The following is a 16,960-nucleotide window of genomic DNA, read 5'->3' on the forward strand; positions in this document are numbered from 1 at the left end:
CATTAGAGAAGACATGCACTCCTGGAAGATTCCATTCGATTGTATGGTTTCTATCGTGAGTGTGATGACTTTGAGAAGTGGATCAAAGACAAGGAACGCATGCTTCGGGCAGATGATTCAACTGAAAATGTGGAAGCTGCTAAGAGAAAGTATGAGGTGAGTGAACTACTGATAAAAAATTGTTTGAAGATTCCTCCATCCTTGTCACACTAGACACAACCAGAAATTTGTATTTATGTGATAATACCAGCTGCCTAAGCTCTGTTGAGAATAAGATCAGACATAGTTTCTGCGTGCGCACTCTCACTCCTCTTGATCTCTCTCTCACTTGACCATTTATGCTTGTTTAATTTATATCTTTATTCACGCACCACGTTTTTAACATTAACAATAGAAAATACTATTTTATTGTTTTTAGACTTTGCTTTCTTAAACTACATCCGCTGTTTCTATTTTGAATAATGTATAATGACATTTAAATGATACGCTATTGTATTTCTCTACATAACACTAAATAATATCATTATACCCACTTCATCAAATGTAAAGAACCTTGGTTATTGACATAGTGGATTTGGACCAAATACACAACTACATGTAAAAAGGTGTAGCATCTCTGCATTCCATGAAGCAGCTAAAGAATTTCCTTTTAAATTAAAAACAAAGTTTGTCCAGACATTAATTTCTGGTCACTTAACTAGTGTGACTTTGTACTTGCCTATGTAACAAAAAAACAATGTCTGAAGCTCCAACAAGCAGAAAGTGCAAGTGTCAGATTTATTTATAATCTACGATATGGTGTGTATGTAATGCCTACTTATAAGATGCTAGGATGATTAAAATTAGAAGGGAGTTGTTACCCAAGTATATAAACGGTTAACCACTTCAACATCAGGTTACTTGGCATCCAGGTTTCATCTACTGTACTTTCATCATATCATAATCGTAATACACGTTCTCGTTTCAACTGCTACCCTATCTATTGCTTTATGTAGAACTGCTTTGTATAGCCAGTCTTTCATTGTCGCTGGCTCTAAATTATCAAATTCTCTCCCAGACGGTATTGGAACATCAAAATGCCTGAATATTTTCAAAAGTGCTTGCCATGATCATTTCCTGGAGAATATAAAGTAGCATATTCCAGCTCTTACTGGAATGAACGAATGAATGAACAGATGGATGCATATATATATATATATATTATATATATCTCTCTCTCTCTCCTCTCTCTCTCTCTCTCTCTCTCTCTCTCTCTCTCTCTCTCTCTCTCTCTCTCTCTCTCTCTCTCTCTCTCTCATCTCTCTCCTCTCCTCTCTCTCTCTCTCTCTTCTCTCTCTCTCATCTCTCTCTCTCTCTCTCTCTCTCTCTCTCTCTCTCTCTCTCTCTCTCTCTTCTCTCTCTCTCTCTCTCTCTCACCTCTCTCTCTCTCTCTCTCTCTCTCTCTCTCTCTCTCTCTCTCTCTCTCTCTCTCTCTCTCTCTCTCTCTCTCTCTCTCTCTCTCTCCTCTCTCTCTCTCTCTCTCTCTCTCTCTCTCTCTCTCTCTCTCTCTCTCTCTCTCTCTCTCTCTCTCTCTCTCTCTCTCCTCTCTCTCTCTCTCTCTCTCTCTCTCTCTCTCTCTCTCTCTCTCTCTCTCTCTCTCTCTCTCTCTCTCCCTCTCTCTCTCTCTCTCTCTCTCTCTCTCTCTCTCTCTCTCTCTCTCTCTCTCTCTCTCTCTCTCTCTCTCTCTCTCTCTCTCTCTCTCCTTAAGCTTATAAATGTTACTGATTTATTGAGTATTGTAGTACAACATGATAATCTTCCTTTTTGTTTTGGTTTGCTCTTAGTTAACACCTTAAGTGCACGTATGCAGTAAAAAAAATTCCATCCAGGCCATTATTTCTTTTTTTACTATAGAGTATAAAATGGTGCACCTTATGACAGAAATGTACCTTTTAGTCACCTTGGGTCAAAATTGTAGTCATAACATTGTGTTGAAATTGTGGTGACACATTGCTCTCACGCGGCCACTGACACTACCTTCCAGCTGTATAGGCCGCGTGAGACTAATGTGTCACCACGTATCCTAGCACAGTTCTCACCTTCCTGACACACTGGTATACGTCTGTCTCATTAGCTCATGAATTACTAAAGAATAAAACTCTTATCTTTCGGGCACTGAAATCTAATCGGAAGTATAATCCAACCGATGTTACTAAAAGGAAGTTAGCAAGAGGAAAGACAAGAGCCCGGGAAAGTAAACACTGATGTGGTTGTTCAGAAATGGCACGATAAAAGAGACGTCTTAATTTTGACAACTAAACACACTGGTGAGTTGGTCACTATTCAGAGGAGGGATGGTGAAGAGCAAAAACCACGGAGTGTTATAGAGTATAACAAATACAAACCCTACATTGATTTATCAGATCATAAAAAGAGCTATAGTACTCCCCCGAGACGGAGTAAAATGGTACAAAAAATAGCTATAGAGATATTGATCGGCACAAGTATAGTAAATGCCATCTATATTTCCAATCAACTTGGGAATGAGAGTATATCTGTTACCCAGTTCAAAGAGGACATTGTTGAACAGTTAACAGGTACCTGGTATCAAAAATTTTCACATTCCCCCACAAGCACCAAAGAAACAGGTATTACCCCACCGACTGGAGGATGTAGGCCGGCAGGGAAGACAGAGATGCAGTAAATGTTATGAAGAGATCCATCAGAAATCAAGAAGGCCATATGCCATGAGGAAGACTCTACAGTCTAAGTTCAAATGACCAACCTGTGAAAATTTCTTCTGTTTGGACTGTTTCTTCAAAGTACACAGATTTGTAGTGTGATTGTGATTGTAAAACACAGTTTGAATCATATTTCTTCAGAAAGTCTCATTTGTTATACTTTGAATTCATATGCAAAAGTGTACCAATTTTGTGATGTGATTGCGAATGAGACAAAGTTACAAATACTTTTTCTAGATTGTTCTTGTATTTTGTTTGTCCTATGTTTTCAATTTGTCTACAGGCCTAGACCCTGATATGAGATAATGAACAATGAGTACACTATACAGTACAATATTTTGTTATTTGTACACATGACACGATCAGAAAACAATAAATAATGTCATAATTTATTTGTTGTGGGTGATATATTACAATGACGTACAGGCTACGTGGTGCCACATCGGACTCGCAAATGGATAGGCCAAGAATAGATTCATGACGTACTGGTCACCTACTTTCATTTAACATACGTTTACATGTCAAGTGTGATGACACTATGGCACCACGGGGCCTGAGACTTGAAGACTGCGCGCGAGTCCACAGCGGACTCACTCGGCCCGAGTGGCATTAAGCTCTTTGAGTCAACGTTGGTCTCACGTGGCACTCAAGGTGTTAATAGGTTTGCATTTGTAGTAAATTTCATATTGTATGGTGAAATGTAAGAGGGGACTTTACTCTCCTAATTTTGCCACTACTACTAAGACGACTACTACTACTACTACTACTACTACTACTACTACTATTGAAGTGGCATACGAGGCAGCATAAAGTAGTAAATTAAAGATTATATATAGTGACAGTCGGGTAAACTATAGTCTCTTATCATTTCATCTCTGTTGCTGTCTACTCTTGTTAAAATTGTGCTTAATTTTCCAGCTCTAGCATCTTTATTCATACCTTGTTTCAGAAATTTTTGACTGATTTGTCGGCTAGCAGCAAACGTATTGAAGCACTTGATGCAGCTGTTGAAGAATTCGTGCGGCAAGGTCACAGTCAACTGGACAAAGTTCGAGCTCGACAAAAACATATTCATCAATTGTGGGATCATCTTAATAGGTTAAAGGCTCAGAAGGAACGTAGTCTTGAGGGAGCATCCAGGTAGATATTTAGTTAACAATTACGTTATTTTAAATGATTTTCTAAGATGTACGTGGAAGTAGGGAGGTTCTCCTCATCCTTCAGTTTTTTCATGTTTGTCATCCTCTCTTCATTTTGTTGCTCCCTCTTCCCACACCAGCTTGCCAAGTGTGTGTATTCTGTTGTGTGTCACTAATTCTTTTTCTGTATTTCTCATTTGACCTGATTCACCACTTGTTTGTTCATCAGTTATACCAGAGAGTATACTTAGAAATAAAACTCAGCAGAGATTTGGGAAAGTAATATACAATATTCATACATCTGGTTGTAATTTCTGGGAACAAGGAAGTTGCACTCTGAACAGAGAATTAATTAAATAATGGGGAAATATATGTGATCTTTTTAATGAAGCTTATTTCTTCTTCTTAATCTGTTTACCGTCCAGGGTCGGTTTTCCCCTTGGTCTCAGTGAGGGATCCTACCTCTACCGCCTCAGGGGTAGTGTCCTGGAACTCCCAACTCTGGGTCAGGGGATACAACCAGGGAGGATGACCAGTACCTCACCCAGGCGGCCTCACCTGCTATGCTGAACAGGGGCCTTGCCGGGGGGATGGGAAGATTGAAAGGGATAGACAAGAAAGAGGGAAGGAAGTGGCCATGGCCTTCAGTTAGGTACCATCCCGGCATTTGCCTGGAGAAGTGGGAAACCATGGAAAATCACTTCCAGGATGGCTGAGGTGGGAATCGCCCACCTCTACTCAGTTGTCATGAGGCTGAATGGACCCCGTTCCAGCCGTCGTACCACTTTTCAAATTTTGTCACAGAGCTGGGAATTGAACCCGGACCTCCGGTGGTGGCAGCTAATCACACTAACCACTACACTACAGAGGCGGACAATGAAGCTTTCACGGTCTGAAATTATACTTATATTCTTTTTGGGCTACACTGTGTGGAAAAAATTATACAAAATATGAAAAAGGGCATTGACATTTAGTTTTATCTATGTCAAAGCAAATTGATGTGAATAGCAGCTTAGGACTGGATGGATGTCATAATTTTCACTCAAAACATTAGACACACTGAAATGTCAATTGACCTTTGAATTTATTTTAAACTCAAAGGTAGTTAGAAAATATTTGAATTTTCGGCTTAGCTCAGTACACCTATTTATCAGGGACTGACAACTTCGATCCTCGGTCTTGTAAAACATCAACATCATGATCACAGTGGTTTGAGAATATATAGCATTAACTTGTGCAGACATGATATCAGAAATATTTGTGTCTTTGCCCTCCCAGGCCAATCAAGTCACTCTTTGGCCTACTTAAGTAATGGGACGGAACAAACAGGTGAGAAAGTTGTATGGTAAAACCCTGTCATTTAAAATATTAGTCATATCAGTTGACTTGAGTTTGTTTTCTAATGTACATACAACCTGGAGTCTTCAAATAAGATATTCTTATCTGTTCTAATATGCATGAAATAATGGTGTGTGCTAAAGATGGGGATCCAACCAGCCTTCAGGTTGAAGATATTGGAGAAAGATTGAGTTTTATATTTGGCAGACATTGAGTTGAGGATGTAGGAGAAAGCTATTACTTACAAAGTTGGAAATCAATCATCATCATCATCATCATCATCATCTCCTTGTCAAAAGTCCTTATACCGGTCTGTGGGCCATGTATAAGCAGACATTATACAAGAACAATTATATAATCTATTTTTTCATTTTCTCTCAGTGTTTGGTAACAGCTTTCTTTCTATTTTGGAAACTGTATTTGTTAAAAGAATCCAAGCTCTTTAGGCTTTTTCAATAATGAAATTACTAGCGTTTTGCCCCAGTGTAGTAGTGGGCTCATCAGTTGGAATGCCACACCTTCCCTTCTAGGAACCTTATTTTAGATATATTTAAGTTTTGTCATATCTGTGTGCTGTAACATGGTCCAGTGTCTGCATTTATTTTAGACTGTGATTATTCATTCATTCATTCATTCATTCATTCATTCATTCACCATACTTTTCTTTCATTTCAGTGTAGAGTTGTTCAATAGAACTTGTGATGAAGCTCGTGATTGGATGCAGGAGAAGATGACTCAGCTGGATACTGCTGAATTGGGTCCTGATCTGAAAACTGTCCAAGCCCTGCAGCGACGACACCAGCAGCTCGAGAGAGAATTGGCTCCTGTGGAGGAGAAGGTGAATCGTGTCAACTTGCTAGCTAACTCGTAAGTATTGTACTTGTATTTAGATTTACTGTAGCAGAACTTTGTATTTCAAAATGTGTAATGTGCTAAATTCTGCTTTTCAGTGTCAAGTCATCCTATCCAAATGAAAGGTCAAATGTTAATGCCAGACAGAAGGAAATCCAAGATTTGTGGGAAAGAGTGAAGGTTTGTTTTATTCTTCTGCATTTATCACATTGGGTTACTCAAGTTTGATTTCTAATCAAACCCATACACAGTGCAGTCTGTTAGAATAGCTCTAATCTATTAAGTATATCCTTAAATTTTAAATAATAAATTACAGTAAAACCTTGTTAAGACGTTTCTGCAGGGGACAACAAAAATGAACATGTTAAGCGAGAAAACTTACTGCCGTACTGAATATACGAATAAAAACTACCCAACAGGAATATGGAAACACTAGATACGATTTTTTCCGACATGAAGGCATTTGATATGGATGTCGATTCCAATAGGGAACCTGAAATATGAGTAAATTTATATTGGTATATATGAAGGCATTTTACGCCTTGTATCCGCGGGTACAGTGAAATATATATATATATATATATCTACCATTTCTCAAGATGAAAGGAAAGTATTAAAAAGTGTGAAAAACATGAGAGAACAAATGTGAAAACCTTTTCTGCTGGGGCTCATAAAATAACAAATGCACTGAACGGTATGAAAACATATGCCCGGGGGCCAATAAAATTATCCAAGTATTATTGCAGATCACACTCTTTCTAAAACAAATGTTAGTAGGAGCCATTTATTTTATAAACATTATTTTCTGGACACACTCTTAGACAATGAATTAGAGGTTATACTCGGCCATGTGCGACTGCGACAGTATGACTTTGGCCGCTATTTTGAAAAACTTTGACCAAGTCGAATCGATAGTCGAAACTCAAAGGTGCAAGTTCAACATTCGCGACCTCTGCACTCTTAAAGATGCGGATGCCAATCCACTTTCTGAAAGATTTTAATATTTTCTTTATTAGAAAGGAATTTCACTTTTTCCGTATCCATCCCTGGGCTATCACGAGACAAATATGCACCATGATACTCAATTTCACACTATTATATTCCTTATTCAGATATAGGCTACCGTATCACGCAAAAAACTTCACTGTACCACTCGACACAGAATACATTTCTAACTTCTGAATGGAATACAAGCACAAATAGGCTCACTTTTTCCGTAATCACGCAACTGTGGCGATGGCTCTTATCAGAGTTGGAAATCATGTTTGCTTCACAAGGGATGACAAATAACATTTCACGGTAAGGAAAAATGTGCTTTACAAATGAAAAAAAATTAATTGTATCCTCCTTTAAATACATAACATAATTCCTTCATTAGATGGAGTAATAAAATTCGAATGTGTTTCGACTCATTTGAGCCATCTTCAGTGAAATAAGTGGGGTTAAAGTTATTTACATAATACAAGCTAAATTTGTGCTAAAAGCATAATAAGGAACTAATGAAAAAGAAGAGAGACATGACTGAAATGAAAACAATACAATATACAACATTTCCATGGAGCAATAAATAACTTGAGACAAATTCAGTGAAAAGAAGATTAATATTATACATAATTAAATCCAGAAAGTGTGTTAAACCTAAGAAAAGAAATAAAAAGAAATGATACAGCTTGAAACAAACAATAAGTGCTTAATACTGACGTTGCGGACCTCTTAGTCTAAAAATATTGCAGTTTGATACAATTAGAAAAACAGGACGAAATCACTTATTTTATCAGCCAATCAGATCACTTCACAGGTGAATTCAAATGGGCTTTACAAGGCTGTGTTGCTAAATCTTTATGTGGCTTGAGACCAGCATGAGAGCACCAATTGAAGAATGAAACTTTGCCAGGGGAGAGGTTTGAATACAGACCTCCGAGCAGACAGGATCGCGCCAAAGCTACGGTGATGCTGGCTGAAACCAACTGTGTGTTTCGACATGGCTTTCAAGCCGTGTGTAAGTCGCGTGCAGATTTATCAACACCGCCGTGCAAAGCTTATTTGAACTCATCCGCAAAGCGATCTGATTGTCTAACTTCAGCAGCTGATAAAATGAAAACGGTGTGAAATATCAAATTATTTCTTTCAAATTATTTATCAACATGACCAACCCACCACCATTCACATACCTGGTTCACGTGTTTTCTGACCACCCTGTATAAATATTAGTTGATACTAAGTATACAGTTAATTTAAATAACTTTTCCTTCTTTTTTCTTTTGCTTAAAAGTTCATATAAAACAAGTTTAGAAAAAGAGGATCGCCTTCCATATATCCCCTTACATTTCATACACTGTATTGGATTCATGTTGTGTTGTTTAAGTGGGAAAGAAAGGTGGTGGTAAAATCATCAGTTAGAAATACGTTCTATAAAGAAAGATGTAGCGAATTTTATCATTATTGCATCAAGTTTCCAGTTTAGTATCTCTGTAGCTGTTAATGCTTTGTTTATATTTCTGGATACTACATACATTTTAAGATTTTTTTTTTTCTCATTGAAGAGCATTTGCTAGTTATACAGGTATCTTATGTCATTATTCACTTTGATTTGAATTCTCATGATTAAAGAATTATGTAAAATGCACTATTTGTTTTCTAGGCTAAAGCAATTGAACGTCGTTCGAGATTAGAAGATGCTGTTGGCCAACAAATTTTCATGAATAGTTCAAAGAACTTGGTGAGTTTTTATAATTACATTGTTTTCTTAATAAATGTTCTGTATTAAAAAGTCTGAGACCCTATCTTGTGGTTTGTTTAATTATAGCTTAATTATTTGTGTTTCATAGTTAAACTGGGTGGCTGATGTAAAGGAAGCCCTGAATGCTGATGAATCTGCCAGAGACGTGGCTACTGCTGAAAACCTTCTGAAGAAGCATCAAGAGCTGGGTGATGATATCAAAGCTCATGAAGATGAGTGAGTAGAACCTTTTCTTATTTTCACACTACCTGTTATACCGAACAGTGACAGGAAAAGCACTTTGCATTTGCATGATCTCGCATCTTTAACACATAATTTTACATGGATCTGGGACTCAAGATATCCAGATGTTAGTTTAATGTTTAGACTTTTTGAACAGTTCAGGTCAGTTCAATAAGAAAATACCCAGTAATGCACCTTAATGCCTCAGTTTGGGAGCACACACTGAGAGAGTCACTTGCTAGTAGCGAGGAGGCTGTTATTCACTGCAAATTAGGAGAGTAAAATGTACAATAGTTTTGGCACATGCATACACAAAATTTTAGTACACTATAACAGTCTTTCTACTCGGCATCGCAAAATACCTTGCTCTGTACCATGAGAGCAGACATACCTTCCCACTGGAATGCACAGGCATCTGCTGTGCAAGCACATGGCTTTCATCGTGCACCTTGTTATTGCTTTCACTTTCAACATTCATTTCCTCTACAGCAATATCACATATAAATGAACTGTCATTGGAAAACAGATCGCTATCACTGATGTATTTAAATCTAAGAATTTCATTTTTGTCCGTATTGAACTGAGAATGGAAGATAGGAAACTTAAAAGGGTCCACCTTTTCAATACAAAAATGTTATAGTTTATTTACAACATATATTTACACTTGGAACTAGTTTCGACGCTGTTTGGCGTCATCTTCAGCCAAAATGTGGGAAATAGGCTAGCATGTAGACATTTATATTACACAAGGCGTTACATTAAACAATACACATCTTACGAGGAGATAAAAACAGGGACGAATGTAGAAACAAATGAATCGTTGAGAAAGCAAAAGTTATAAATATTAAAAATAACCTTAACTACACACCTTGCAGTGCGAAAATATTTGCCTTGAATGATTCCTGAATACAAAACGCATGCGCGCACATTTCTGAAGAGACAGCAGGCAGGAAAAAGTAAAGTGAAACCTTAAGAGTTCTTCTGAGAAGAGTTCATACTGGCACAGTCAACCTCCAAACTCTCAGAAAACGTATTCCTTAATACCAATTTTATATTCTTGTCGAGCTGAATACCGGACCTGTGAAGATTACAAGATTATTTTGTGCATCTACAGAATGGTGGTGTTAATGAAGCTATGTAATATAGAGAGAGACTTTCAAAAGGTGGTTAAATGAAGAAGTTATATCATGTTCAAGATCATGCTTTCACGTCTCTGCACAGTATTTAAAATACAATTTACCGTTGGTCTTTATAGCTATTGTTGAGAGTGAAGGAGAATTTCCTGTTGTGTATGTTTATCAGGAACTCAAGGGAGACTTCATTAGTCGGAACATAGAAAAAATGATGAACTCTTCTCAGAAGAACTCTTAAGGTTTCACCTTACTTTTTCCTGCCTGCTGGCTCTTCAGAAGTGTGTGCGCGTGCGTTTTGTATTCAGGAATCATTCAAGGCAAATATTTTTGCACTGCAAGATGTGTGGTTAAGGTTATTTTTAATATGTATAACTTTTGCTTTATCAACGATTCATTTGTTTCTATATTCGTCCCTGTTTTTATCTCCTCATAAGACGTGTATTGTTTAATGTAACGCCTTGTGTAATATAAATGTCTACATGTTAGCCTATTTCCCACATTTTGGCTGAAGATGACGCCAAACAGCGTCGAAACTAGTTCCAAGTGTAAATATATGTTGTAAATAAACTATAACATTTTTGTATTGAAAAGGTGGACCCTTTTAAGTTTCCTATCTTCCATCACTGATGTCTTCATAATTGTTGTTCGCACGAGTGCTCTCTTCAGGAAACAGTGCTTTTCTGATTCCCACCATGGGTGGAAAGGGGAAAGGAAAGGAAAGCTTGACCCTTCACCAAGCATAAAGTCTGTTTTTTTAATTTTACCTTTAATGTTTATGTTTGTCTTAAAATCTTTCCAAATTGCAGATTCCGAGAGGTTGCACAACTTGGAAACAAACTCCTTCAACGCAATCGTGGCTTAGCTGAAGTTGAGGAGCGTTTGGGTCGCCTGACAGCTGAACATCAAGCTGTTATTCGTGGCTGGGGAGAAAAAGGTGACTGGCTACGGCAGTGTCTCGATCTTCAGCTGCTGAACCGAGAAGCAGACCAGATCGATGCATCAACGTCAAGTCACGAAGTGTTCTTAGCAAACTCTGATCTTGGGGTAATATTAAAATCTGTATTTGTTTCAATATGAATTAACAAGTAATACTGACCTGCTGCCCTTGAATCCACCTCTCCTTTGAAATACTTTTATTTGCATGTGGTGTTTAAAAAAAAAAAAGTGTTAGTTTCAGATATCTTCTTTTTCATTTTTACTTGTTAAGGCCAAAATATGCCTTTTAGTCCTTTTTTTTCACTTAGCTGTATGTAGACTCCAAAAAATTCCTGTTCCCATATCTTACAGCTGCTCCTGCTTGAGCTGTTTTGCTTAATAGATCTAAATTAAACAGTCTAGTTCAGACAATCACCAATCCCAGGTACTTGGAAGGCATAAATGTTTCTCACCTGATCAGACTCAAGATTCAGACTCTCACCCTTTTCACTTTCTGCAAGAAGGTATTCCATTTTATTCATATTTTTGTTCTTTGCCCGCTAGTTTTCTTGGTTGTAAACAGCATCATCTCGGTCCAGAGCAAAATGTACCTAGTCATCAGCAAAATTTGAATGTATAGGGTCTCTCATATAAACCCAGAGCGAAAGCACAGTGTTTGTTCTCTGGGCTACAGCAGCTGCAGTATAGGTAGTGTGCGCATAGTTCTTGACCTTGCAAGCAGCCTGCACTTGTTCAATCTGGCAAGAATGAGTCGCCAGTCTGAATGTCAGCTGTTAACATGGTGAGACAGTTATCATTGCAACACCATATTTTTGTATGTAAAAGCTCTTATTTCATCTTAATGTTCATGTGAACAGTCGTAACTCTCGCTATTGGTGTGCAGAAAATCGTAATGGTGTTTATGAAGTCCCTCATTATGATAGGAAGATTGGTGTTTGGTGTGCTGTTAGTGCAAAGCGAATAATTGAGGGTTTTTTTTTTTAGACAACAGTAAATGCAGAGGGGTACCAAGATTACATTTTGACGCTGTTTTTGCATCAGTCAACAGGAGAAGAAAAGTCGCTTGGGTGGTTCCAACAAGATTCAGCCCCTGCACATACAGCAGAATATTCCCTTCTTACAATCTCGGAAGTGATTGCACACAGTGATCAGTACTGGTCTATTTCCTACTCATTCACCAGATCTAATAGTGTGTGATTTTTACTTGTGGGGTAAACTGAAAGAAAAAAGTGTATCGAACAAATCCTTACACATTGGAGAAACTGAAAGAAAACATCACAAATGAAATCAGAAATATTACAGTGGCAGAGCTTGCTCGCATCACCCAGAATGTGGTTAACAGATACAGTGTCTGTATAACCCAGAAAGGATGACACTTCCAGCATCATTTATAACATAAGATTTCATAAGATTATATACATGCTTAAAGCAGAGCGGCTGCATGCAACATGTGTAAGTTCAGCTAAGGCAGCTGCCATAGTGCTGAGTATAAGCACCGTGCGTTCAGTCTGAGTTTATACGAGAGACCCTGTATATTTTATTTCTAACCCTGATACTTCTAACACTATTCCACTAGTTGAGAACAGCTTCCAAATAGAACTTATATTTACTAGTCTCAAAATTTGTTGATACCTTGCTACACCTTCCCAATTGGCTGACCCAGAAAATGTTGCTTCTGATTTCCAACCAGTTGTGAACTCGTGCACTGTCTCATTTGCAGACAAGATGCAACTTGTTTCGTATTTCAGTAGCGGATGCTGGTTTTAGCAATTATAAGATGAGTGCTGGGAAAAGAAAAAAAAAAAAAAGTTTTATCAATCAAGTATAAACTTGGTGCGTTAACATTTTAGAAAATTTCAAACTGTGTGGTTAACCCTTTCCCGCCGTTTATCCCCAGGATTCAACCTATTATTTAGGAAAAATTGAAGCAAAGCATATTGTCTCAGAAAAAGTTTAATATAATAAAAACTACTGAACACAATTAATTCAAATTTTTACTAATATTAGAAAACATACCAACACATGCATATTTCCATTCCAGGATCCATAGGATTGTTGGTTCATATCTCCACCCCCCTCTCTTGGTGATACTGGAGGAAGCATCCCACTCAACATAGAGCTAGGCTGCAATATACCTTCACCATTTCTATCTTCCTTCCCAAACTACAGTACGACCTTTTTTGATCTGATCTGATCTATCTACAACCCCCATGTATTTGTGTATCTGTGAATTGTTAAAGGGCATGGAACAGTAATTTGTTCATTTCCCTTCCCACTTTTCCTTTTTACTTCAACTGTGACGTTTGAGGAAACAGCACAGATGTCCCTGTTGTCATGCCAAACCAAGGCTGTCACATCACCCACTTGAACTATTTTACTTTCTCCTCTTTCCAGTTTCATATGTAAAAAATAATCTACTTCTCACGATCCACTTTCCAAATTATGAACAGGTCCAACATCACCCACATAATCATTCGGAGTAACAAAAAAATATTTGTGTTACCTGAATTTCCGGCACATCGCCATGGGGCACGATTTCTGGATGTCCGTTTTCACTTACATCACTGATATCACTAAAATTATCTTCATTGATATGTTCTTCACTTACTAAAAATTCACTTCCACCACTACTCAACGATTCTGTGTCACTTTCTTCGCCTAAATTCAGCTCGCTTTCAATGTTTTCAGCACTCAATCCCGCCATGTTTACAAACGAAACAGCTAACCCACGCACGCTGAAATTCAAGACAGATTATCGCTCTTCTTTTATTTCCTAAGACTAGTAGATTATACAGTGTGTTCATAAATGCCTTCACTACCGAAAACAATACAAAACTATCGCATAGATCAGACGTAAGTAGATAATGTGGCCGGGCACTTTCAGGCGCTAAGGACCGGAAAGGGTTAATTTGTAATGAAGTAAGGAGTTCACAAAAGTGTGGGAAGTGATTGGCAATGCAGTCAGAAATTTCTGCAGGATTATTGTACTCCAGTAGATTCAGAAAAAAATCTCTTTTACTAGACACACTTTAAAGAAGACAACAAATGAAATGATCAGTGATGGTTTATGACTGTGGTTTGTCCTGTACAAGAGGGTCGTGAAGGAACTCAAATTACCAGACCAATGTTGAAGAAAAATAGTCTTCTTGTCCTTCAGTCACTCTTGTCCGTGGGCTGATGACCTAGATGTTAGGCCCCTTTAAACAACATTCATCATAAAAGAAGAGATGTCACTTGTGGGGTGCTCCTTAGCTCTTTGTACTAATTCAGTATGATGCTTCATATAGGCTATTATTACCATGGGCTTGTCACACCTAAAGGCATTTTTTACCTAATTGCCAGGTTTCAGTGAGGCTCTCCCTAACATAGGGAACAGATGCTTCCTGCTCGATTTCAGTGAAATTTGCTTCACTGGAGGACCAGCACCCAACTGAAAGGGCTCCTCTCCCCAAAGCTGTTGGCCCTTTTAGAGAGTTGCTTTATTTGCGGCTGCTGGACACTTGGTATCGAGTCTCTGGATGTACAGTCTTCTCCATTCTGTAGCAGTTAACCCTAGCTAGACTACAGCTGTAGTATTGTACTCTAGATTGCTGGAGAGAGCCTTTATTTAATATTGTCAATTCAATCAGGTGTTGAATTATATGACAAAGTATCCAGTTTCAAAGTATACCATGTAAGAGGGTCTCCAACCTTCATAACTGCTTTACTTTCTAGTAGCTTTTCCACCGATCCTGTTGTTGTATCTTCCACATCTAATTTCTCGTGTGGTTTCCAGTGTAATTTCTGAGGCACCATATCACTGTATCAATAAGTACAAAGTAGAGATTGTAATGTTTATTTGCTATCATTTTTTGACTCATCTGGCATACCATAAAGACATGATCAAGATAAATTTTCCTAACAAAACCTGTCTACTCCTAAAGATACAATACATTTGCAATTTTTTCCTCATCTTTCTTTCCCCCCTCCACCTCCCCCTAGGAGTTGCATGATCTCGATGTAGTTTTCAAGGATCAAAAAAAAAAAAAAAAAAGTTTCTTTTAGTTGCTTCAAAATATAAATTTGATCTTTATACCTACACTAGTGTAAAAATTATGTACATAAGTCACATATAAAACAAATTTTTACATATTATTTTAGAGCACTTATGAAGAAAAGTTGTTTATGTAACAGCTTCCTCGTCCACCTTACTTATCAAGACTTGTCATTGCTTACAGGGTTCATTGGATGATGTCGAGGCTCTGATGAAACGCCATGAAGACTTTGAAAATACACTTTATGCTCAGGATGAACGTCTCAAGGGCTTCAGTGAGATGGCAGATAAATTGATTGAAGCTGGCCACTACGATAGTCCATAGTAAGTAATATCTTCCTTATGGATAAGATAATGGAAACCATAACTTTTTTTACAATTAGCTTTACATCGCACCGACACAGATAGGTCTTATGGTGACTATGGGATAGGAAAAGGTTAGGAGTGGGAAGGAAGTGGCCGTGGCCTTAATTAAGGTACAATCCCAGCATTTGCCTAGTGTGAATATGGGAAACCACGGAAAACTACCTTCAGGGCTGCCAACAGTGGGGTTTGAACCCACTATCTCCTGGAGGCAAGCTCACAGCTGTGCGCTCCTGCTTATGTTAACTGTTGTCAATTGCTTCATATGAAATCCCACTGAAAGAAAAGGAAAGAAAATAGGAAAAACTATCATTAACTTGCACTTCTGCCTCACTAAGGGATGTAGACCTAGTTAACTGACAAAGTCAAATGGAGAGATTCGAATTTCAAAAATGTCCACATTGACAGGTCAGTGTGGGAAGTGGGGGGGGGAAAGAATAAAAGGACAAATGTGGAAACACAAAGCAAAAGCCCTGTAGATTCTTCTACACCATTTCTTCTTATTTCTATTAATTTCTACTTCCATGTAGTTATTGCTTATAGTAGATATTTCATGTACATCAAAGTAGGCATTAGATTCAGACTTTTAGTACTTTTACACATACTGCTCAAGTGCAAGACGGAGAAGTGTCAATAGTTTTATCAAGTAAAATAAATCATTTGTATCTATCTATCTATCTGTCCATGTATCTATCAACAGAATACTCCTAAAAGTGTAGCAGACTCCTTTAATATTTTCTTCCATACATCCTGCACTCCCAGTATATCTTAACCAAGCAGGTTAGCTCAGTGCTTTGTGGCATGGTCAGTTATGTCTGCTAGCTCTGTATTTGGGAGACAGCTGGGTTCGAATCTCCTGTTCATCATCCTCAAAATGGTTTTCCGTGGTTTCCCGTCTCAACTCCAGGCAAATTTTGAAGTGGTACCTTTCTCAAGGCCACAGCTGCTTCCTTCCCATTCCTAGCCTATACAATTACACCTACGTCCACCGACAACATCCTTGCTCAGCGGTACATGTAGCTCACCTTCATAAGGTGTACCAGGAAAAGCAGCTACAAGACTGGCGAGTGGAACTAGTTTTCAGACGCTCTCGGCACTAAAATCCATATTTAAAAAAAGTATGTTCTTAATCCACTTCATTACTTTCCTTGTTTTGCTCCCATTTAAAAATTAATTCAATGTAATTGTTCCGCAGCATTGATGAAAGAAGAAATCAGGTGTTAGCTCGTCGCCAGGCTGTAAAGGATGCAGCACAAGCAAGGCGTGCTGCTCTCATAGCATCTCATAACTTCCAGAAGTTTTCTGCAGATGTTGAAGACTTAAATGGCTGGATGACTGACAAATTGAAGACAGCTGCTGATGAGTCCTATCGTGATTTGACAAATTTGGAGAGGAAGCTTCAAAAACACGAAGCTTTTGAACGTGAATTGAGAGCCAATGAAGGACAGCTCAGGGCTGTCAACAAGGTAATGTGAAAGAAGTTG

At 38.1% G+C, this 16,960-nt stretch overlaps 1 protein-coding gene across 7 annotated transcripts in view; it reads left to right on the plus strand.

Moving 5' to 3' along the window:
• The window catches only part of kst (spectrin beta chain, non-erythrocytic 5 kst), a 621,462-nt gene that overhangs the window by 474,411 nt on the left and 130,091 nt on the right, over positions 1-16,960 (plus strand). For all 7 annotated transcript variants that reach the window (XM_067143517.2, XM_067143512.2, XM_067143511.2 and 4 more), the window contains exons 18-26: positions 7-156; positions 3,670-3,860; positions 5,873-6,064; positions 6,148-6,229; positions 8,691-8,768; positions 8,878-9,005; positions 10,951-11,188; positions 15,298-15,437; positions 16,672-16,942. In XM_067143517.2, the coding sequence (XP_066999618.1) occupies positions 7-156; positions 3,670-3,860; positions 5,873-6,064; positions 6,148-6,229; positions 8,691-8,768; positions 8,878-9,005; positions 10,951-11,188; positions 15,298-15,437; positions 16,672-16,942 (1,470 nt within the window). The remainder of the gene's footprint in view (positions 1-6; positions 157-3,669; positions 3,861-5,872; positions 6,065-6,147; positions 6,230-8,690; positions 8,769-8,877; positions 9,006-10,950; positions 11,189-15,297; positions 15,438-16,671; positions 16,943-16,960) is intronic.

This window comes from Anabrus simplex, chromosome 3 (assembly GCF_040414725.1).
Source record: "Anabrus simplex isolate iqAnaSimp1 chromosome 3, ASM4041472v1, whole genome shotgun sequence".
NCBI classification, from domain to species: domain Eukaryota; kingdom Metazoa; phylum Arthropoda; class Insecta; order Orthoptera; family Tettigoniidae; genus Anabrus; species Anabrus simplex.